A 23928-nucleotide genomic window follows, 5' to 3' on the forward strand; every position below is an offset into this window, starting at 1 on the left:
TATTTTATCTAGCAACATTTTAAAGACAGATTTACTTAGAGAAAGAATTCACTTTTCTATTACAATTCCTCTTGGTTTTGAGAATCGGTTTGAAAGAGTTTTAGAATTATGAACAGGCACTGCCAACCTGTGGTATTGGGTGCACAATCTAGAATACTATTAAGAGAGATGACAGCCAATTAGTAGCAGCTGCAGCAAATATAACACCTCAGATCACTTCTTTATCCTCAGTTCTTCTCTATTAGTTTTTGAAGAGAACTCTAGTAGGAGGAATAAACAGTTAGAGAAAAATAACCATCCTTGCCCCATTGAGAAACAGCTCTGCAGAACCCTCCCCAAGCCCTGGGTGCTGCAGCCATTTGTCATTCCTTCTGCCTGAGAATGGAGAGATGATCATGCTAGACCAAGACTGTTCTCCCAAAATGAGAACCTGATGTTACCCATTAGCACAGAAATAGCATTAAGTAAAGCTGAGGCTTGAGCTCTATGCAGCAAATGTACAGACTCACAGATTAGAAAATAAAAATAAAACAATAAAAAAAGCAGAAAGAAGCCTAATTATGCTTTTAAAGTAACAAAGAACACACCACCTCACTGAGGTACTGAAGATAGTACTGCTTACCGCCACTTCAACTCCCCTAACTTTTCTCATCAACTGCTTTAAACAGTCCCTAACAATTTCTCCACAAATAACTTCACCAACCTACACTAGGTACCTTGACAATAGAGTGATAGTTACTTCACTGGCCTTTCTACTTCAGTAATCATGGTAATTTACTTTCCACCTTTCTTGTTACTGCAGTTGTTCTGTGTTCTTTTGTGCAGTCCAAGTATATTTTCCTCTTTCTTTCCTAACTCTTCAGTTTCTCACATTTTCAACTACTCAAGATTTCTTAGGCTGTCTACAACTGTTACAGTGTTAACCAGTACAGACTAAACCCACAACTTTCTCCTTATAAACAAGGGTAAGAACTTACATGCTAGCCCTAAAGGAATGACCTAATTAAAGCCGTGGCATTACACAGTGACAACAACATTTTATGGACTGGAGAAGGGGCTTACTGTTTCTACTTAGACTTAGGGAAGTTTTACATAAATTTGGAAACATCAAAATAGCTGAAGCAGAGGCCTCCCCTGAAAAGCCTGCAATCCCTTCTTTTCTCCTTTTCAACTGTACACAGTTATTGTGAAGTTACTCTTGCACAGGTTGATACTTAGGCACCATATTCTTTACTATAGGATGCAGTAATTTAATTTGCAGCAACATTTGTACACACATGCTGTACAGAAGAAAATGTTATAAGATACTTACCCTAGTTTCTTAACATATTCTAGATATCCAATCAGTATTTCATGATAGACAGCAGTCCTCAAGCATTTAGGGCGGAAGAAATGAACACTGTCAAGGTATGATATATACACTCGCCTAAAAAAAAAAAAACCCAACAAAAAAGACATGAGAAAGGGAAGAGATTTTGAAGTAATTATACAAGTTTATTAATGCTATTTTAGTCATCTGAAGCATCCATTACAATAGCAATCTGCAAAGCCTCTGATCCTAATTCACCTCCAGAAACTTGGCCTTCTTTTGATATCCTGGCCTCATCTCCCTAAAACTATTCAACCCCTTCCTTTGAAAACACAGATCAATGATCCTTAAGGCAACTCTGTCCTCCAGCCATCATCCCCAGTAAGAAATAACTCTTAACATCACAGAAGCTACTTTGTTTCTAGAGCCTAACAGCACTCACATAAGAGTCTCACATAAGCAACGGAGAAGCTCCATAAAGAACTACAGGAGGTTCATCCAAAGGAGAGAGCACCAAGGTAAAACAGACCTTTGTGGGATTCCTCACCTTTGATTGGGTGGAGGGCAGTCTGAGCCATACTCCTGCACGTGCATCCCAAAGAAGCACAAGTCTACACCATCAATCTCCTCAAAGGCAAAAAGAGCTTTTGTTCGGTACGGGAAAGACTCTGCCATCTCTCCACTGTCTACAAACCTGCAGACCAGAGGGTAGAGTGGAATACCAAATATATTCACACATCAGAGACTGCATGTTACTAGATGAAGGCAACAAACAACAAAGATCAGGGCTACTCTAAGTGTAATTTTAGTGCCATTTGAAAGTTAAATGTTTACAGACTACTCAAATATGAGGCACCCACTTTTTACTGTGAAAAAGACACGCATCACAAAAAATTATTATGCTGCTGGAACACCTGTTTGTCACTACTTGGCTAGAGATGAGGTTTTGAATACAAAAGTCTTTTTTGACTGGATATTAGAAAAAAATTCTTCATGAAAAGGACTGTCAGGTATTGAAACAGGCTGCCCAGAGAAGTGTTCGAGTCATCATCCCTGGAGATCTTTAGAAGATGTGTAGATGTAGCACTTGGAGACATGGTTTAGCAGTGGCCTTGGCAGTGCTAGGGTAACAGTTGGACTCAAGCTTAGAACTATTTTCCAACCTAAATTATTTTATTTAATCAAGTGCATTATGTAAGTACAAACAGCTCCCAGTCCCACAAGAAGAAAGCAAAATTAGAAACGAACGTACCTTGCTTTCATTCCTGGTTTTACTTCGACAGTTTTGTCAGATGCATGTACCACCCTAACTGTGACCTCTCCTGCCTCAGGATGATTCTGTCGTCTTAGGAAATCATTGACTCTGTTCTCCAGGAAGGTACCAAGTCTTGTAGCTGGTAATCCTGCAGGAGGAAAATACAGCTCTAAACATATACAAAACTGAACTGTTCATATGTGATTTCTCTACTCAGATATTAGATGAAAAATGACTTCTAACATAAGCAGTATGCTAACATAAATTAAAGCCTTATCTTTAAGCCCTACCACTTCTAGATGGGGTGAGCTGCTTTTCCCCTGCAGGCACATTTATGGCTTATACATTATTTAATGAAATTTTAATTATTTCAACCCAATTTCTATCTTGTCTTAAAAGTCAATCACAATTAAGGTTTCTCCTGAACAGATGTTATTAATTACTTAAACTGGATTACAAAACACTGCTTTGAGACACGTCTTCACAAGCAGACACTGCATTCGGAAGTTTATTCTGCCTGTAAAACCATGTTAGCCCAGTTAGTATCTCCACTTACCAAAAGAATATATTTCAATAATGGAGGGCTCTAAAAAAGTTTGTTAGCCCTCTAAAACAGAATATTAACTAACACTACCACCTGTGAATGCAAACACTCTGAACACTACAGAACTGATGGCCAAAACTGACCAAAAGTATCCTCCTTGAGCCCTTAAAACTTAAAACATAAGCATAAAAGCCACCTCTTCCCCATTCTTAACATGTTATTTAAAATTTTTGGTGCAAGTGTTACAATCTTACTTTTAGCAGAGAATTTGTTCTCTTTCCTGGTTCGTCCTGTTTTCTTTAGGCAGCCATCACAGACGAAGCTGAAGCAAAAAGAAAGAGAAAGTGAAGTCCCCCCAAGTCAGACCACCAAGGTCTCTAACATCCTACCATTAGAAGCAAAATCTTTCACCCGATCTTATCTGATCTGGAAAATACCTTAACTGAAATTTGAAATAAAAGCATTAAGAACAGCCCAACTGTTTCAGAGCTGCAGAGGAGGATCTAAGCTCCAGGTGCTGCACACCCTATCAGTTTTTCATATCTCCACTGGAAAGCCCATGGAAGTCTCCACTGGCAGGTCTGACAATATCAGCTCAAAGTATTCTTGGTGCAAATGGGCTCGAACTGCTGTCTCTGATGATAAGACACTGCAACACCAAGCATAAGGCTGATTTTTTTTCTAAATGCCCAAATACACTGTAGACTGAAATGATTCTATGATTCTTCTTCACTCACAGGACATCCACCCTCTTCTGCAGCAATGTGGATGGGACAACAGAACGCTAAACTGACACTCTTTGGACAAGAAAGGGGACATTTAAGCTGTTATAAAACTTAATCAACATATAATTCATCATTATTTGAAAAATTTTTAAATCAATCAGAAGAACACATATTTTGATCAAGAACTGTGGAGCATCTAAAGAAAACTATATTTTTTAAATTTAAATTTAATCAGATCACTGTGGTCAAAAAAGTTGATTCACCTGTTAAATCCTTGTTAGAAAATTTTTTGAAGATGAAGCAGTATGATTTGTAAAGAAAACAGATCAATCTGAAACTGTTACCAGAACTAAAAACCATCTTTTCATGAAGGGCTAGCATCTCTAAACATAAAAAGCTGAAATGCTCTTTTCCATACAAAGAAGCATTGGAAACATTAAAGATTAGAAAACTTGACACACAACACTGTAAGATATACTGCCTAAATTTGATATTACCCTATAGAGTGTATAAAATTTTCAGGGAATGTAATTTCTTCCATTAAACAGTCCTTTAAATTTAACCAATATAAGGAATTTTAAAAATGAGCTCTCCCAAATAGTAAATATGCTATGTACTTAATAAGGAGAAATTCCTCACCCAGAAGGCCAGATTATCTCATTATGAAGAACACAGATCTGGTGCATTTTTCTTCCACACTCTATACATTCAACAAATCTGTACAAGGCAAAAAAGGCAAAGGGAAGCAAAGGTTAGTAGTATCATTGCTTGCTTGTGTATTTTGTAGTACTTTATTAGTGCACTTCTAGCATTTAGGCTTTTGAGTCTATTTAACACAGAGGGAACATCTATGCTGAGAACAGCCTTCAGAACAAATTAAGAACCTGCCAGCTCAAGTCAGGCAGACTATGCAGGGACACTTGATTAGCATTTGCTTGTCTTACCACCATCCACTCTTTTTTTCAAATGAAGCCCTTTTAAGGATAAGACCTGTAAACTGCTTCTTGCTCTAGAGAGTAGAGGAAAATGGATTCACCCATGTCAGAAAGGAAGAACCAGGTGAAATACTTGGCTGTTAGTTGCCCCACTATGCTTGAACCCTGGGGTATATTGCAAATACACTGCAGAAAGGTGGGAAGGAAGAACCAGAAGCAAATACCGAAGTCACCTTCAGAAAATTAGCAGAGATTTAAGAACAACTGAGATATGTCACATGGTTTAGTTAGTTCCCAGATGTTGGTCAACATAATTAACCAAAATACCTAAGGTTGCTTCAGGTATTGGGACAATTTGACTCCTTTTGAACATGCCTGTCTAAAAGTTTGAGACTTTGAATGAATGGTTGTAATCTCTGTAGAGCATGTGGTATCACACTGTAACTTAGGCTAATATTCTATCTTCGCTTTAACAAAGGGAAAGAAAAGTTATGAATCAAGCTACTATTCCTTTGTAAAACACAAGAAATGGCTGACCCTTGTTCCTTTAGAAAGATGGTGTGGGACTAATAAATATCCTTTTTCCTCATTCATTTGAGAACTGAGATGATGTTTGCAAAATAGCAGCATACATGTATGATGCAGGACCATGTAAGGCAGCTTTGAAAAACTGCTCAGGAATATCAAAAAAGAAGCTGAGTCACCATCACCTAATGTTATGACTACAGTTCTGCTTTCAGAGCAGTACAGAATAACTGGCTGATTCAAAACATAGCGACTTTTCCTTCTACTACTGTAAAATGCAGCAACTAGAAACAGCAGCAACAGCACTAATAGCTACTGCCAAATGACTCAAATCAGTTCTGAGACTTGACCATTCACCACAACCAAGTTTCAAAGCAGAGCTATCTGCATTCATCCTTCTGTTGAATCTACATGCAAGACAACAAAATGGAGTCATTTCAGCCCATACATCCAGTGTTAGTGTTTCTCAAGCACAGCCACAGTGATTTGTGTTCTCAGCACTGAATGCCGGATCTGCTGATTACTGAGCAGCCCCTACCAACTAGCAGAGCAACATGAAATTGAAAACATTCAAAGACAAAGCTGATGGTGAATGAATAACATGTATCTTACAAAGTATTTATAATAAAATGAAGATCATTCAAAGAGTAACAGCAATACTTACAGTTCAGGATCCAGTGTATCATTCTTCCTTTTTGAAAACTGCTCTTTGTTTATTGTGCTATGGAGAAACAGGCAATAAAACTCAGTTTTAACACAAGACAAACATTCATGCAATACCCACACCTATCCACAAACCAAGACAAAACTTACAAGCAGAGTTTTTATATACTCACTGGCACTACAAGGAAAGTAATTATATTTTACACAGTGACAGACAACTGAAGTGTATGCCACTCCACTTTGTTTGTGAAAAACATTACTTTTCTCTTGTAGAGAGCAACATTGTTCCCTTATTCAGTTTTACTATAGGATAAATATTAAATCTGGCGGGCAAGTTTTGGAAAGGTCTGATCAGTGTTTAATGGTGAAAAGACTACTTGATATGCCTCTGTAGGCAGAATTCCAATTACCTTCGATTCCTGAGAAAGGTAGGTTATCTTTTTTTCAGATTCCCCTAGCCCTCCTCCTACATCAACTTCAAAGGATAAATTTCAGCTTCCAAATCCTGCAACCTCAGCCCAGCCACTACTATACATTATTTCTACCTTCTCTACATCAGTTTCAAGGCCTAAAATTTCAACTTTTTGACAGAAGTTTTAAATGACCTGGTTCAGAATATACAATACTTAAATCTGTCAGAATTTACACCAAAGAATGTTCTGCACAACATGAGAAGATCAGTATGTCCCTCCCTGAGAAGCAATGACACAGACTCACTCCAACTTGCATAAGATTAATTAACCTTCCTATCTCCTCTTATTTCAGTATTCATTCTGAACTGTGCCACCTGCAGAATAAATACTTGAAGCTCCTTATAAAATAAATGAAGTTAAATATCTCAATTACCTCAAATTATTCTTATAATATGGTGCATGGAACTTAAACTGGACCCACCGTGTATAGAACTATTATGTACTCTATGACTCTACATTGAATAAATTTTGGATCTTTGCTTCTACTAGAATAGCAATCCATCTACCCACAGGGACATGAAATGGCCCATTGTACTGACCAGCACACATTATTTCTTCCTTTTTCCTTCCAGAAAGGTAGGTCACAGAATCCTAGGACAGTTTGGGCTGGCAGGGACCTTAAGAGATCATCACCCCCTGCCATTGTCAGGAACACCTTCCACTAGACCAAGTAGCTCAGAGTTCCATCCAACCTGTCCTTTAACACTTCCAGTGATGGGGCATCCAGAACTCCTTTGTGCCATCTGTTCCAGTACCTCACCACCCTCATAGTGAAGAACTTCTTCCTTGTATCTAAGCTCAACCTACCCTCTGCCAGTACACTTCAGTACATCATCCCAAGCCCAAACAGATACATCCAGTACTGTTCTGCATGCATCCATTAGTGCATCCAGGATCTGGTTCCAAATGAAAGTTAACTCCGTTTGTCCAATTACCAACTTCAAAAACTCTCCCTCTGGCTTCAGACTTTTCCTGAATTCCTCATGTTGTTCTACCTGAAAGGTTGTTGTACTGCCTTCCTCCAAAGGGATCTCTTGAATAGCTCAAAGAGTAACTGCGTGGCACTCATATGTCCCTCAAGGAGTTCCTTAGCCTCGAAAAATTCTCTTTCAAGATCTTTTTGAGGTATGAGGAGGATACAGCAAAATGAGAGACTGCGACAACAGTTTGCCACCAACATGGTAAAATCCATGCATGGCCTTTTATTGTGTCCCCAACTACTGCACAGCCTTCCTCATAGGCAGATGGCAGTCCTGTAGTGAAATATTTGTACGGCAAAAGGAGGTTGCCTGCTCCTGGTTTGGATTAAAAAAACCTGATGTTGAATACAAGTTTAATGGCATAGCTAGGGTAAAAAGAAAATGGTACATTTGATATTTCAAGCTATGTCTGTCACACACTAGCCTGCAGGCATGGTTATTTTTCTGCAGTAGAATACTGCACTTTTTTTCAGGGAAAAAGCCATTTTCTTCTTTCCCTTCTATAGGTACAGTTGCAATTTTAAGCATTAAGTGCTTCTTTTTCACTAGTTTAGTCAGTCCAGGTTTGAAAGACAAGCACATGAAGGATGTATCATCCACCTTCTACTAGCCTAAAAACCTAGAGCTGAACCCCCCTTCCCTACAGAAAGCACTGTAGGCCATGACAGAGCTCACAAAAGCACAGCCCAAACAAACACAAAGAACTCACGTTTGAGGTTGTGATGGGTCATCTCCCAGAGAAACGCTCTCCCCTTGGATTTCATTGAAGCACTTCTCACAGAAATGATACCTGTCAGCAAGAAGGCCATATTTGGGTGAACTGCTCCGTCCACACAACACAGCCCAAGTCAAGCAACGGAGCCACCAATCACAGCAGGCCAAGGAAGGGACAGGAGCAGAGAGCAGGTCATCAACGGCGACAAGGATATTCAATGATGCGGATTTATGGGCCCCACATTGTGTTTGGTTGGTTTGGTTTTTTGGTTTGGATTTTTTTTTTGCGCAATCAAAGCCAAGTGCAGACAATGACAAGCATGAAGGAGAAATTAAAAAAATAACACACACACGAACAAAGAAATGGGGGTTTGCAGGACAAAAACAAAAACATAGAAGCAAGACAAGACAACACAAAGCAGAAAGCCAAGGCAAAGCACAGATTAGCATTAAATCTCTCAAATGGGTTCACAAGCAGCAAACGATAAAAACAAATTAAACAAGAGTATTCCATTTTAGCATACCCATACCCTCTTCATTTTAATAATCCATGCCACGTACAGCAAAGAATTAAAATGAGACAGGGGAAAGAGCAGAAGGAAGAAGGAACTGCTACTCTGACTTGTACATCAGCACAGCAGTTCTGTTGGGAGGACGATCTGCAGGAGATCAATGGAAGAGAGGTAGTCTTCCATCTTAAATGTATAAATGCTAAAAGGTCACAGAATTCTCTCCCAGTTGAAAGGAAAAGCTAAATACCAGAAACTTTAGGAACAATAAAATCTGTCCTTAAAATTCTCACAGACTAATAGAACTGTCATACTCCATGTTAACTAACATGAACTAGACACATAACGCTCTACATGGATATGACTCTGCCATAGCCCAGTCTGCACATAGAACAGTCCAGCCATCACTACAGCAAGCATTACAGAGAAAGATTTTATTTGTACTTCAATAACATAGAGATTAATTCAAGATTCTACCCTAGCCTTCAAAAATGTTCTAAAGCTGTGGCTTCTCCATTATAAGGCATGCTAATTGAGTGCACAAGATAGCTAAAAATATTAATAAAAGAATTCAAACAAGTTCATTATAAAGCCACACTAATCTATGTTATTAGCAACTATTAGGCTAAAAAGACAAGTCTCAACCTCCTTTCCCAGTTTTCATTTGAGATAATGCAGAGAACAGTACTTCTGGAACTATACGTTTCAATCTACAGATTTATGCATCTGTATATATGATGCAATCTACAAGTCACATGTCGGCACCTGTTACAATGCAAACATTCCCTTCTAACATTTGCAAACATGTCAAATGTCAGATTTCTGAGCAATAGTCTTTTGGTTCCTCTAGTACTTGCCTACGGACAAACATAAGCAGAAGATACTGACTTGACATGACAAGCTCTACACTACATGCACGTCTAAAACTACGATAGCTACTGTGGGGTATTATAGGACTGAAGAAGTAGGAGAAGCTTAAAAACCACCATTTGCTGCTATAAACCTTTATGAAGTTTTAAAAGGTTAAGATGCAACTTGTATAATCTTTGATTGCTTTCATCTGACTAGGTACTTAAGTAAACTACAATTATTGGAAAATTTTGGCTTTCAGGTAAAATCCTTCATCTTCTTGTAATTCTGGTTTGTTTTGGGGCTAGTTTTTTTGTTTGTTTGTTTGTTTGAGGTTTTGGAATGAATGGAGAGCAGGAATTAATAAATTGATGAATCTTGGAGTTAAGCAAGTCTCTGCTCTAATAGGTTCATTCTGATGACAGGCAAGGGACTATGGGAATGTTAAAGCATGTGTTTGCCTGTTTCTTCCTGGCTCACATCCCCAGAGATGACCTTCAGAGATGACCAGCAAGAAACCTCGTTTCAGAAGTCAAGTAAGCTTAAATCTTTTAATAAACCCCAAGTAAAAAAGGATACTCAAAAGAGCTGTAGAAGGGACAGCATTTTACAGAGCTACTGATAGCTACTGCCAAGACAATTCCCTTTAAGAAACTTTATGAAAAAAAGCAAGCATCAATTTGCTGAAGATCTGAATACACAGATCTTCCAGTTGAGATGTACAATACAGAAGTAAGTTTGCTGCTCTGCATTAAAAGCACAAGAAAAACCAAAGACTTGCCAAAAATAATATGTATTATGAGCATTAATACACTTTCTGCATAGTCTACTCAGTGTTCTGCATGAAAAATACTGCTGCACAATAGGAAGTAAAAGCAACAGACTTGTATATATGATTTGTAGGTAATAGAAGATTTAATTAAATGCAGGATCAAAATGTAGTAAGACATCACATTTCTGCAAACAAAGGAGGGAAGAGCAAAGGCTGCAGTGAACTTTTGCTCAAAGAAATCATTATTAGCACACAAGGCAAACTATTCAAAAGCACTTCCAGCAAAAAATTTCATCTTAAAACATAAAGGTGTACACATATAAAGAGGGTGTCTGTGTAAATACATGCATGCCTATAACAGATTGATTGCAGCATGCACAAAACTGCACCAGCTGAGTTTTCCTTACCTGTTCTGGTAACTGTAGTAAGTGGCATCTCGAGGGATCGTGCATAGCTGTTTGCCATAGCAACACAAAGTCTGTGGCGAGAACTCCAACTGAAAGAGGAATGGGTCACCTTAGTACTCACACATTTTCACTTGCTCTCCATGGGAAGCAAGTGTGACCCAGACAGTGAACACTTCCACCTTACTCTGTGCACAGATCTCTCTGTACAGCAGTGTACAAAGTGCCAGTCACAAACGACCTTGAGTGGGCTGTTATTCTCAAGTTAACTCTTTTCCAAAGACAGAAATCATATCAAAACATGGGAAACAATTTCAAAATACAGTGAAATACAGAACTTCTGAAGGAATAAAACCACACCTGTTTAATTTGCAATAGCAAAAGTTTGTCCTAAACAAAATAAGCCTTCTGTTGCTGACTTTTTTCCCCCAAGGGTTTACATACAAATACATTATTTAAGGACTAGATAGAATTAGAAGAACCACAAGATGCTCAAATTCAGATTATTCAGGATTGCTAAATCCTGGTAAACTTCAGAAATGTTTGACACACCATAACTGATAACAACTGCAACTGCTATATTTTAGCCCTTCAATTCAAGGAAGCAAGAAACAGACTGAAGATATTTACTTTCTTACCTTTCTTCCACAGCAATAACCAAGGCTCTGCATAACGGGGTCAATTTCTTGCTCAAACACCTCTGCCAGTTTGGAACAGTACTTGTATACCCGGGATGTTTTGCGGTTATACAACCAGGCATTATTGAACATGAGCCAGATGTCATCTACATACTGCCATGGTTCCTGATACTGTCCTGTGTCCAGCTTCCTCTTGATAGTAGAAAGATCCATGGGGTTCTTCACTATGTCAAAATAATCCTGCAAGAAAACACAGCACATCAAAACCCTCCTAGAGAACTATGTTGTAACATGACAGCATGTGCATTCTCAACATATAAATTCTCATCAAGAAAAACAGGTTCCTCCCTGACTTGATTGTCAAACTGCTTGTGACACACAGAATGCAATCCCTAAGTAATACCATATAATTCCCCAGTGCTTTCTTTTCATTATTCCTTTATTTCTCGGGTGCTGTTGCTCATTCACAATTAATGAAATCAAGTCACTCTAATTTTAATCAGCAAAACAAGTATTACAAATACTAGAAAATGCCAATGTTTTTGCAGCCATAGTGATCCAAGGACTTACACAACAACATTAAAAGCAACTGTTTTCAGTAGCCCAGAAAAGCTAAAGAAAATAAATAACTTTATTCTATGATAAAACTTGTGCCCTCTAAAGAATGCCCTTTTCCAATCCACCATTGATTACGGTGCAATGTCTACAAAAGTCTGCAGAATGACAGTCAATTGAAAGCTTGTTAAAAATATTAGCAAGTGTATAAATGCTTGTAATACAGCCGGCCCTGAATTTTGCAGCATCTGCCTTAAAAAGCCCCACACCAATAGCAAATAAAACCTCTTTCAGGCAAAAAATATTGCCTGAAGCACCTAAAAAGGACTTATACATCTATGTATTTGTTTATATTTTGTGAACTTGTGTGGTCAATTCAGAGAGTTTAAAAACACATATCCTTGAATGATAGTTGTCTTCTCAAGACAATTCTAAAGCAGAAAATTTAATGTCAACAAACCTCTATTTTAAATTGTTTTCTTTCCTATAACAAATAACAATCATTAATGGACATTTTAAAGTGGGTTTTATCTGCCTAATTTCCCACATCTTCAGAAAAGATTTATACACGATGAGAAAGAGCTATGAAATTCAGCAATAAGAGCATCACAACATGTAGCAACAACCATAAAAAGGCAATACAGCACTGGGATTCTGTTGGTAAATCATTCCAGTGCATGCTGTATCTGCTTATTTAGTAAAAGGAACACAGAACCAAACAAACTTCCACTAAGTCACACCTTGTCTATTCCACTGCCTAAGTTAAACCTCCCCAAACGCTTCAATGTGAAGATGTTAAGAAGACAGATGTAAGCTGTTCTCAAACAGGTATGTCAGAACACAGAAGTTTTGGATTAAAATCAGGAAATGATCTTGCTAAGACACTCACAGGAATTCCTAGTAGCTGGGGATCCACAGGCTGTCGAAATGGAAGAGACTCTGGATCCTGACGGTAAAGTGCCTCCAGTGTTGGCATAAGTGCCTGCCGCAACTCTTCTGGCTTGAAAACTTTGGAAAACAATCAACATTAGAAAGATAGCAGAAACAGCTGGAAGGAAGAAACCTGCTAAAAAATGTGATGTCTGTGGAAAAAGACAGACAGACAATGGGTTTATGGTACTTAAGCATGGTTTGTTTATCCTCTGCAACACTGAGTCCCGAGGAGGATATTAAGATGATCACCTGAGGAAAAGGCGATCATAAGATGACATTGATGAGTAGAGATGGTTCTCATTCCAGATACATCCCCTCTTTGAGGCCCCGAGAAAAAAAAAAATTGTCTACAGAATCTGTAACTGAGTATTTCAAATCTCCATTGTATTGACAATTTTACTACGGCTTAGTGTCTAATTCTAAAGGCTTAAAGAACTTGCCCAAAGCCAATTATAAGCACATGTATTATTAGATATTTTTGTCCAAAAGCCACAAGGAACAATCCATATAAGTACCACATAATCCACTAAGTACCAAAAAGGAAAGGCCAGGTTTTTTTCCTCTGCAGAGATTTCTCTAGGGAGATGCAGTGAATTTAAGTAAAAACAGTCTTTCTGCTTACTTTTTTTCTTAGACTGCCCAGCTGCTGGAGAAGACTGAGTTGCTGGAGTAGTAGGTCTTTCTTCCCCCTCTGGTACTTCAGTCTTAATTTCAGGTTTCTTCTCTTCTTGCTCCATTGGGTCTGGTTTACATTCCTCCACGACTGGTTCTACTTTAGCCTGGAAAGCAGTTTGGAGCCTGTCACTTAAATCTCCTGGCCACCCATCCACATTTCTGTCCTTTAAACCTACCTGTCAGCTGCCCACCCACTCTTCTAGCTCCTTTGTAGTCAAAACTCGACTAAAACTTGAGCAAATGTGTTGGAATGCATCTTTAAACACCGCATAGCAGCACTGACGAGCTGCTAACGAGTTCTGAGCCGCAAGTAGACACACGGGTACCTCTTCAGGCAGTTTTAACAGCCTCTCATACAGCAGAGCTGCCAGGATGATGTGACTGGCAGCCACACTCCTGGCTGTCCTCAGTGATAAGCTGTCAAAGCCCAGTAAAGCAGCCCATCATGTACATATAGAATCATTTAGGTTGGAAAAGACCTTGAAGATTAAGTCCAATATTAATGTGGCCGTGCCCAGTCCACTGCTATGCCACATCCTAAAGTGCCTCCTCTACACACATCATCTAAATACCTCCATGAATGGTGACTCAACCACTTCCCAGGGTAGCCTGTTCCAATGCTTGATAACCCTTTCAGTGAAGCAACTTTTCCTAATATCCAGTCTAAACCTCCCCTGGCACGACCTGAAGCCATTTCCCCTCATCCTAGTATCTATTTTAACAGCTGTGGATTGGCCCGAGTGCATTCTCACACTGGCATTTACCAAAGCAAAGCTTCATAGCAACCACATTATAATAGTCCTTTCTGTGGCCACTGAGTTCTACTACCAAAATTTCACCAGAAAACAGACCCTTCTTTAGGAGTAAGAAAAAAGACAACAATCTAAACAGCAGCAACAGCAGCAGGTAGCACCTACAGCTCTCACTGAATTCTGAAAGGAATGACAAAGCAGCGCTAGATTAAGGTATTCTACTCAACATCTGGTCAACAATCTCACCTCAGATTTCTCCTCCATTTGCATCTCTGTTTGTTCTGGTTCCCCTTCATCTGTTTTAATCTCCATTTTCACTTCCTGCAAGGGGGGCTGCTGCTGTTCTGGAACAGTCTGCTGAGAGTTCACCTCTGTGCTGCTGGTGGATGGGGGGTTGGATACCTGCCCATCAATGCTCACAGCTGGCTGTGAAAGCTGAGGAAACAAAACACATTACAAACAAACTTCTAACGAACCTATTTTCCTTTTCTAATCTATGTTTTACCTATGCTACATTTCCACTGAGTTTTAAAGCACTCTAGTCCTTCTATCTGTTTTCCCTGAAAAATACAGTGGTCCCACAACCTCAGCTATTGGAAAACATGTATCAGAGGCATGCACTACAAGGTCTTGTCTACAGAAAATGGCATGTTTCCCCTACTGTGTAAGTACTATGCATATGTATAAGTAAGCAAAAACCTCACCCCGTTTCAAAGTGAACTTCAAAACCTGTACAAGAATTCTGTAAAATACTTCCTCTCTGGAAACAGCAGATGACCTACAGACTTGTCTCAATGGAAAAAGTTTACTTCCCAAATACAAAAAAACCCCCTATTTTAATATTAAACATGCCAGGAGCACACAACTGATAATGAGACCTTACACACAAACATTTGCAGGGAAAGCACAATTAAAGTATTTCCTTACAGGTGTTGTGGGGTGCTGAGGTTGCAGCGGTGCTGTTGGTGTGGGAACAGATGCGGTCGTGCTCTGCTGTGACAAGGGCTGCTGCTGTTGCTCTGCAGAAGGGGTAACTGGAACTGGAGGCTGCACTTGTGGAGGCAGCTGTGCCTGTGGAGGCGTTGGAGTCTGCCTTTGAGGGGGGTGCATAGTTTGGGACTGCGGTCCAGGCGGCATTGCCTGAGGAGCAGGTGTGGGGGCAGCGGTGGCAGCAGCTGCTGCCGCCTGCTGTTGCTGTGATCCCAAGCCTGGGGGCGTGTGGTGAGGTGTTGGGGTTCGGCTGGGCACCGGAGAAGGAGAATTTTGGTGCATGGGAGGCTGTGGAAGAGGTGGGCAGTGAATATGGCTCCCTTGAGAACCTGGAGCCATTGCAGGAGAGTTCACAGGACAGGAAGCGCTGGTCATTTGTGCCTGTGGGAAAACAGGTACACATTTGCAGTGACTTAGAATAGACAAAGAAGAGAAATTACTGTCAAATGTCTGCTTTCCCACAGCGTACTTTAAAACTGTGACAAACCATCTGCTTCGCTTTTAAAAACTTTTTCAAAAGCAGAAATGGTCTACTTGACTTATTTTGTTCTACACAAACACAAGGCTGTTTTATAATTTATTCATCTCTCTTAGAGAAGTTTCAATAGAATAGCTTATACTTGATACACTTAAAGAATGGCACACCTACACTACCAGTTCACAAAACATTTCTAAAACTGCAGATTTGTACATCCTGAATATGGGAGAATGCATCACAGTGGAAAACTGCATTCAAATACACTTAGTGTGCCCATGCCTCCACCCCCAAGATTAAAAACTGAATTTATCATCACAAATAAGTACATCTGTAACTCTACCATTATAAAATTACAAAAAAAATTGTATTGGTCAAGATAAAAAACTGTAACTCCACAATAATCTTGCCTGCAAACTAGGAAGAAGCATCAATGAGAAGCAAACTGACGTTCCCTACTTCTTCCTGGCCTGAAAGGTTCTTGCTGAAAAGGGAGAGGGAGAGGACAGAAAGGAAACTGCTAGACTGTAAGTTCAGATCTTCAGTAGTGATAACCCTCTTAATCCCCCAAAGCCAGCAATACACAGGCCTGGATAGACATGCCTTTTTATGACTTATTCTGACACCTCTTAATTTCTCAGGCTCTGCTGTTTCGCTGTTCAGCAAGAGAATCTTAACTACTGCATGCTGACTCACAATTTCTTCTTTGCTCCATAAAAACAAACCTAAAACAATTCTTCTCTAACACCTAAACTTCAGCCTGAGAACAAGTCAACAATATTTCACCCTTGCCATTCCCAATGCTACACCAGGAAAATGAAAAGTCTCGATAAATGAATTTGGTTGATTCTAATTCCAAACGTCTCTCAAGGAAACAAGTTGTTCTCCATTACTACAAACTGAACAATCGTAACCAGTTTATGACAAAGGTCACTGACACCACATCAAGAAATCAGAAACTTACTTGAGATACTGGTGTCTGATTGCCAGGCTGAGTCATAGGCATGCTCGCTGTGTTCATTCCCGGGGAAGAAGCAGGGAACTGAGTCTGTTGTAGAAATTGATTCTGACCAGAAGGCTGGCCAACTCCTGGCTGCTGCATACGTGAAGGAAATCCCATCTGGTGGAAAAGAAAGCAACTCATTTCACACAATGTGCATACACCTTCATAACATTTTCCAAAAAAAAAGAAAACAACAAAACAAAACAGAAAAAAACCATTTCTCTTGTTGCAGAAGTTGATGCTTGCCACTTATCCGTAGGATACAACGTGAAAAGCCTGCTTATAGCTCCTCTCAAAAGACAGAATTTATGATGATTTCTCTTAAAAGCTAAGTAAAAGGATATTGATTTCAGATTGGGACTGTGACTTAAGATTTATTTCGGCTCCTTGTTTTAAGAACGCAACAAAAAGCCACTTCAATTAAATTTTTAGGCAATTCTTACCACAAATATCTGAAGATTTACTATATACCAGGCAGATCTTAGAGGAGAAGCAAAAAGACAGAAGCCAAAGGGCCAAGAGAATGAAGAAGTGATGCTTGATTTATTTTCAAATTTCTTTTATTTATGATTTTATGGAAACAACAGACAAGAGAAGCAAACCTGTGAACTCAACCCTGGAGGGAAGGCGCACTGACCTGGTTCATGGCCCCAGCCTGATTTAGCTGTCCAGGGTGCTGAAGAGGAGGGGTTTGTCGGGGTCCCATCGGTGACAGCTGCATGTTCATCTGCCCAAACTGATTCATTCCTGTGAATTTGTGTCAAAAAAACACATGTAAACAAAGACCTGAAATCTTCTTTGGGCACCATTCAACATTTGGAGAAAAAACGCTGTTTCTTTAATTCTGCTTTCTAGCAACCGGCTTTCAATCCAATATTGCCTTCTATTAACTAGTTATGTGGAATAATTTTAAATATAGTGATTGAGCTACCTACTCTTTCAGAATACAGACCAGCTTTTCCCCCCTCAAGACATCTGTTTCCACTGTTATTAAAACTCATTAAGTTTGAGAACTACCGTAACACAACAAATACTGATTGTCACACTTGATGCTGAAGATCAACTTTCCACAGAAAGTTGCATTATTTAATTACATATTAGAAATTCATTATTGAATCTCAAACTGTATCTTAACTTCAAGTACTTTGCATGTTGGCTATAACACATCTTGAATTTGTAACAAAGCTGCTGCCCTTTTTTTCTGAGCAATAATTTTCACCACATTCCCTCTGCCACCAACATGACCTCACCTGAGCTGGCTGGGCCCAACATGTTTGTCTGATCCCACCATCCTATGCACACACAATTAAAAATTCCAAAAGCATCAAGCTCTTTATTTAACAAAGCAGGCAGCCAACGTGCAGCTCAAAATCACATGAAAAAATGCTACTAGAGATAGTGTTTTATATTTATTATATAGTTACTTAAGAATTATGCAATATAGATAGCTATTTTCTTAACCAAATGTAAAAACTGCACATGATACAAGGTCTCCTATGCTTCAGTAAGAGCTGTCCAAATCCAAGATTCCTTTAAAAATCTTTTAAAATTCATTTAAAAACTTTTAAATGTAGCAAATTTTCTTCAAATATTTACCTGGCTGTGCCTGCATGCGATTCATCATCTGGTTTGGCACATTGGCACGTATCAGGGTTGGGTCAGGAAGAGGACCATCTGCAAAAAAAGACATTGAAATAAGACAGTGCTATTCAGAAGACCACCAGAATTTATTCACCAAACATTTTAGTGAGAATTACGCATTAAAACCCATGTATAAAGAAAGTAAGTGTATACAGTAACTAAACATTATTAAAGAGTCCTCAAAGTGTGAGGCAAACTCAAGAACTTCCTTGAAAACAGAAATACATTCCAGTGACAGAAATATCCTCTGACTTAGAGCCAGCTTTCAGAAACTGGGGACAATTTTGAAGCTTGTTATCAGGGTACAACAATGAACAGTAGCTCGCAAACAAGTCAGATACCCATGAACAGCTAAATGGTCACCAGACTACTGGAATGACAGTACAGGATTTCCTGCACCAGGTGATCAGTAACCCAAAGGTTCTTACTTGCAGACATTCCTGGCTGTGGCTGTCCCATATTGGGCCCTTGATTCATAGGAGCTTGTGGCATGCCCGGAGCATTTGGGATCATATTTTGCTTCTGCAGCCTGGTTCTTCGTTTCTCCTCCAACTCCTTCTGAATCTTGTAGATCTTCTCTGCTAGCAAGTGATAGTACTCTGCCTGTTGGGGAAGAATAAAACACAGGAAAGGAGATGAGACACACATTAAGAAAAGGCAACTGGTGTCAGTGATTCAAACTTGCAAAGCAGCCTTACAGACACACATTTTGGTTTGGGGTGCGAGGAGGTCTTCTCCTTTGCAGGGACTGTCAGATAGGAGGAGGAAAAGGAGCAGTGCTAAGGGCACTGCTCTCAATGATTAGACCAACACCAGATATTTATCTTGTGTCCAACACTTCTCTGGGACAATCACAGTGAAGAGCTTCAACACAGCCTTTAGAGGACTGTGACAAGCCTCAGGCACGGCACATCTCAACTCCTGGCACACCCAGGCATCAGCCTTCAACTGGTTGGTTCCTAGACCCCATTCAGCAGCCCCTAAACACTTGTTTCCTCAGCTTGGAAGTCCCATCTGTGCTTTCATTCCTCTCCCTCCCCAGTCAGCACAGGATCAAGGTAGAAATACACAGAACAACAGGGGACGGCATCTCACCCTGCTGTTAGCTGATTCATACATATCCCCTTCCACTTTCCGAGCATATGCCACCAGATTCTCCATACGTCGATCCTTCAGTGCTGCAGGGTCAGGAGTAGGAAATATGGCTTGGACTCTGAGTGGGAAGAAAAAAATATTAAAGAAAAAAATATTAAGGAGACAAACAATATAAATATTATCTGTTCCCAGACCAGCATTAACCCCAGTGGCTTGAACACAAAGCAGCAAGCAAATCCGCTGACAGACTGCAGCTACTGCTACTTCTTCCAGGGGCAGTAGATGTTTGTAGATGGCTTGAGCATGGAGTGGGAAACTTCCAAGACAACAGCAGCAAACCAGCAGATGCAGCTCCATCTTTTGGCTTCTGCTTTCCCTTCTCCATGCATCCTGACAAAACTCACTCCTGGGCCCTCTAAGTTCTGCAAGTCAGGCTTCCTTCTGCAACCCCTCTGCCTCCAATACACCTCTGGGGCAGCAGCTCACCTAACAGCAGATTGTTTTGATATTAGCTACTCACAATTTATGAACAAGGTGGTTTCGGAGATCCTGAGTAATGTCCTCATGCCACTGCTTTCGAATTCCGGTATTGGATGGTTGAGCTGTTGGCATGGCTCCCAAACTGGCAACATTGGCGCTTTCACTCATCATGGGGCTTCAAAAACAGAGCAAGAATTGAGTGCAAAAGTCTAACCCCAGCTTAATCATGTTACAGTCATAGCATCTTTTAGAATAATGTTAGGACAAAGTGCTAGTTCAGCCATTCCCTAATCAATGGACAAACTGCAGAAATAGTTGCACACACACACATCAAACATCGCAGTGAAAGAGTACACGCTGTTCTACCCAAGGATTTGGAAAACTGCAACAAAAGCTACGAAATCCAAAAGGAAGAGATAGCCATCAACGGCATTTACTCCGCTGTTTATGCAAGAAATGCCACGAGATCAAAACAAAATCACTGGGGTACAAAGGATTCAAACTTACTTTTGAGAATTCATGGTTGAATGTAACATTGAGTCAGGCAGCAGATTAGGAGGTTGAACCCCTACTCCTCCATTCACTCCCATTGGATTTGCACCTAGAAAACAGAAGAATACAGAAAAAATGAAGAGCCCATTTTCCACACAAAATCAGTAACTGTTCAGCAATAACAAGGGTTTAGACTTTCAAGTACTTGGACTTTGTGAAGGGAATTTAATTACCCATTGCTCTCTTCACCCCTCTTTCTTTTATGAACTTAGAAAAAGCCAAAGGCACAACACTAGTGACCTCCAAGTGAAGCCTCAACCCCATTACTCCTCTGCACATTTTCCTGAACTTGGCAACAAACAAGTGATTTCAATTGGCCGCAAATATTATGATTTAGACTCCTTTCCTGCGACTCTCTAATGAAAGAGTCCAACCACTTCTGCTTTTTTGTTTAGAAGCAGTCAGGTATTTTTTCATTCAGAATCCTAGGATATTCACAAAGGCTTCAAAAACTTAAAACATCAGCTACCACCTACATCAGACAAGGTCCTTTCTCACCCACTCCATAACTTAATGATCCTACAACTAACTCAAATGCTTGTAAGAAGGAAAATCTGACAATCCTTTGCAGGAAACACCTCTAATTTGTTGCGTAACAAAATCTGGTTTTCTGAATCATATCTTAATCACCATAAAAATTGCCTGTTTTCTTTACACACTACAGTTACCTCTAAATTAGTAAAGAAAAATGCAGTATATTTCTGTCTGGAGCTTCCAAACAGATCATTTTGTGAAACTTCAAGTAGCATGAAAACCATTACCAAGCTTCATGTGTATTTAGGACATTTGAATCCTACAGAATCTGTATTTTAAGCAAAATTACACACTGCATACAAGAGAAGCCCACTGAAATTAAGTATATCGAGCCTAATACATACCCCTAATATCACAACCAAGTACTTAACCGATTTTTCAAAAATCTGCTTCAAATCTCCTTTCCTTTAGTCCTTTTCTTCTTCCCAAATCCACTTTGCCATCTGAAAGCACACTGGTGTGCAAGACAACAGTCAACCTTTACCTTAACTCTCCCTTTTTCAACTGTCAAAATTCACCATTTGTTTGTGCTACTTAGGACTGCATCTTTTCACATACCAGTCCTCATCAAATCCTGCTTTTTCTCCTAAACTAGCCCTGTTGTCCTGTAGGCCATGACCCGCTAATTCCTATCTCACCTGTTGTAATTCCCTCCTTAGCTGCCCACTCCTAATAAGGAAGTAACAGTCAAACATCTACACTCTCCATCCTTGTCCTTTCTACATTAAGTTGCAGTTCTTCACACTCCAAGTGCTTTTTCAATACCATTTCATTGGATTTTCTTAGCAATTGCACAAAGAATGCCCACTGCTCTGCAAGGAATGCATAGGCGAAAGACTGTCTGTACGTAATTACATACATTAAAAAACAAGAATAATTTTGCTTCAGAAAAGACTGTGAGATTAAAATAATATGATTTTCTGTTGTGCCTAATTGTTTTAAGACTAAGCTCTCAGGACCCTTGCCCTTTCCTCTGTTTTCACACACTAGAAGGTAAAGTTTTAGCAAGTCACAAGCAATCTGTGAGGGCCAGTCATCTCATTAACAAGTCTACTCTACCCAGCAGCCTTTTCCTGAGTAACTCAGGAGCAGCATTCCCTTTGCAGAGCAGAGTAGCAGTTGGTTGTATGCTGCAGTTTGTGTGTTTGTGCACCAGTCTCTCATTCTGCACACAAGCTTCTCATGGGCCACACAGGCACGATCACTACAATCCCATTCAAGCTTGTGATAAATCACTACCAGCTCTTCTTTCCTCTTTTCCGCTAAAAAAGCCACATCTACTTATGCAACTCAAGCAAACAGCTAAGAGCGAGAAAAACTCTTGTGATGTAATCTCAAACTATCAAATTTAGATTTGGTGGTTAAAGATGACATCAGTTGACACCATTGATAGCCGGGTTCTGATTAACTGCACTTTGAATTCAAATTGTTACCTAGTCCTACAATGTTGCTACAAGCCACTTAGACAATTTAGAGCTAAGTGAGATCACATGACAGGACTCAGGGAAGATGTCAACTATTTACTATTTTTCATTTTTTTAAACAAACTTTACATATCTGAGATAGAAATGAAAAATGCTGCACTCAGAGACAGGGAAGTACCCCTGAATGCTGGCATTCCAGTGCCTGCATATCCAATTAAAAACTCCCCCACAGTTTGAAACTTGCATTACAGTACAATTATAAAGCAAAAAAAAAAAAAAAAAAAAAAAAAAAAAAAAAAAAAAAAAAGGCAGCCTTGAAAAATTATCATTTTTACAAAGAAACTAGTTTTTCCAGAGAACTTGTTTTCCAGGAGAAGGACACCTGGGCCCTCTAATGTTCCTGTTCCACTGAGTAAGTTGCTATTTCAAGTCTAAAATATCGCAAAGCCCTACCTTTTGCAAATTAACTAGCAGTATTAAGCTAGTAGGTTGAGAAAATTTGCATTAGATGTAGCATGGGGAAGTTGCCTGTAGTTTGCATTTTAACACTCACAGATAAACTTACTCATAGGATTCATAGGGCGCAGGCTCTGGGGTGACTGTCCCTGTTGCTGATTCTTCACTTGAGCCTGGGGCTGTGTCTGCATCTGGTTCCCTTGATAGGTCAGTCCGAGGGCTGCGTAGGCTCTCTCGATGGAGCTGGGGTCTATCTGACTGGTAGTGTTAATGCTGGGCGTTGTCTGCTGCCCCACGCCCACAGAGCCGGTATTGGCAAGTCCCACTGCAGCTCCGCCCAGCAGCGCTGCGAGAGACACACCGAGTTAGAGAGAAGAAGGCAGCCAGAGAGGCCCACCAATACAGGGACAGAGTGCACTGGCTGCTCACAACTAAAACATCTCCTTCTGGAAGCATGCAGGGAATAGATCTGAAAAACCAGTCACGAAACAGAGAGACAAGTTCTGACCCAACCAGCCAATCCAACATGCTGTTTTCCCTTTGGGCCGCTCAGAGGAAATCCCGCTCCTAAGTATTTAGGACACATCTGCTTGCTTCAAAGTGAAAACAGAGGCACAGCATGTCACAGAGGTTAAAGGCAGAACTATACATACAGTTTTCCACCAGCTATTGCAACACCTTTTCTGCCCTTTTTGGTTTTTAGTTTTCTTAAACCAAGAACTAGCTCACATTAGTCATGAGAAGAGGCTACAGTAACATTAAAGTAGGGAGGAAAAAAAACCCCATACCGATAACACAATGACAAAAATCTTGCCAAACATTTTGTCAGGGAGACTAAGGGGACACAAAAGAAAGGGGAAGTGACATCTGATGCAAACAAAGAATGAAGACAGAACCAAGTATCAGGGCTAAAACGACACAACGTGCATGCGCACATCTGCCTCCAGAAACCGTCCAGCTGGAAGAAGCAGCAATGAAAAGCCAACCATTTGGTTGAGAGAGCTATGATTTGTTCATCCTTACCCTTACCTTTCTTCTTGATAGAAAATACAATAAAGTTAGAAAGCT

At 39.9% G+C, this 23928-nt stretch overlaps 1 protein-coding gene across 1 annotated transcript in view; it reads right to left on the reverse strand.

Moving 5' to 3' along the window:
- Positions 1-23928, reverse strand: part of EP300 (EP300 lysine acetyltransferase) — a 59870-nt gene that overhangs the window by 9032 nt on the left and 26910 nt on the right. The window contains exons 6-26 of the mRNA XM_084206498.1: positions 22970-23206; positions 20402-20495; positions 19935-20069; positions 19415-19532; positions 18748-18922; positions 18275-18352; positions 17316-17425; positions 16640-16795; positions 15138-15581; positions 14457-14645; positions 13406-13562; positions 12740-12858; positions 11296-11535; positions 10661-10749; positions 8119-8199; positions 5958-6014; positions 4473-4550; positions 3363-3430; positions 2562-2712; positions 1857-2003; positions 1313-1426 (exon numbers count right to left, since the gene is read on the reverse strand). Coding sequence (XP_084062624.1) covers positions 1313-1426; positions 1857-2003; positions 2562-2712; positions 3363-3430; positions 4473-4550; positions 5958-6014; positions 8119-8199; positions 10661-10749; positions 11296-11535; positions 12740-12858; positions 13406-13562; positions 14457-14645; positions 15138-15581; positions 16640-16795; positions 17316-17425; positions 18275-18352; positions 18748-18922; positions 19415-19532; positions 19935-20069; positions 20402-20495; positions 22970-23206 — 3037 coding nt within the window. The remainder of the gene's footprint in view (positions 1-1312; positions 1427-1856; positions 2004-2561; positions 2713-3362; positions 3431-4472; positions 4551-5957; positions 6015-8118; positions 8200-10660; positions 10750-11295; positions 11536-12739; positions 12859-13405; positions 13563-14456; positions 14646-15137; positions 15582-16639; positions 16796-17315; positions 17426-18274; positions 18353-18747; positions 18923-19414; positions 19533-19934; positions 20070-20401; positions 20496-22969; positions 23207-23928) is intronic.

Source organism: Fringilla coelebs (genome assembly GCF_963513975.1).
Source record: "Fringilla coelebs genome assembly, chromosome: 5".
In the NCBI taxonomy this organism is placed as follows: Eukaryota; Metazoa; Chordata; class Aves; order Passeriformes; family Fringillidae; genus Fringilla; species Fringilla coelebs.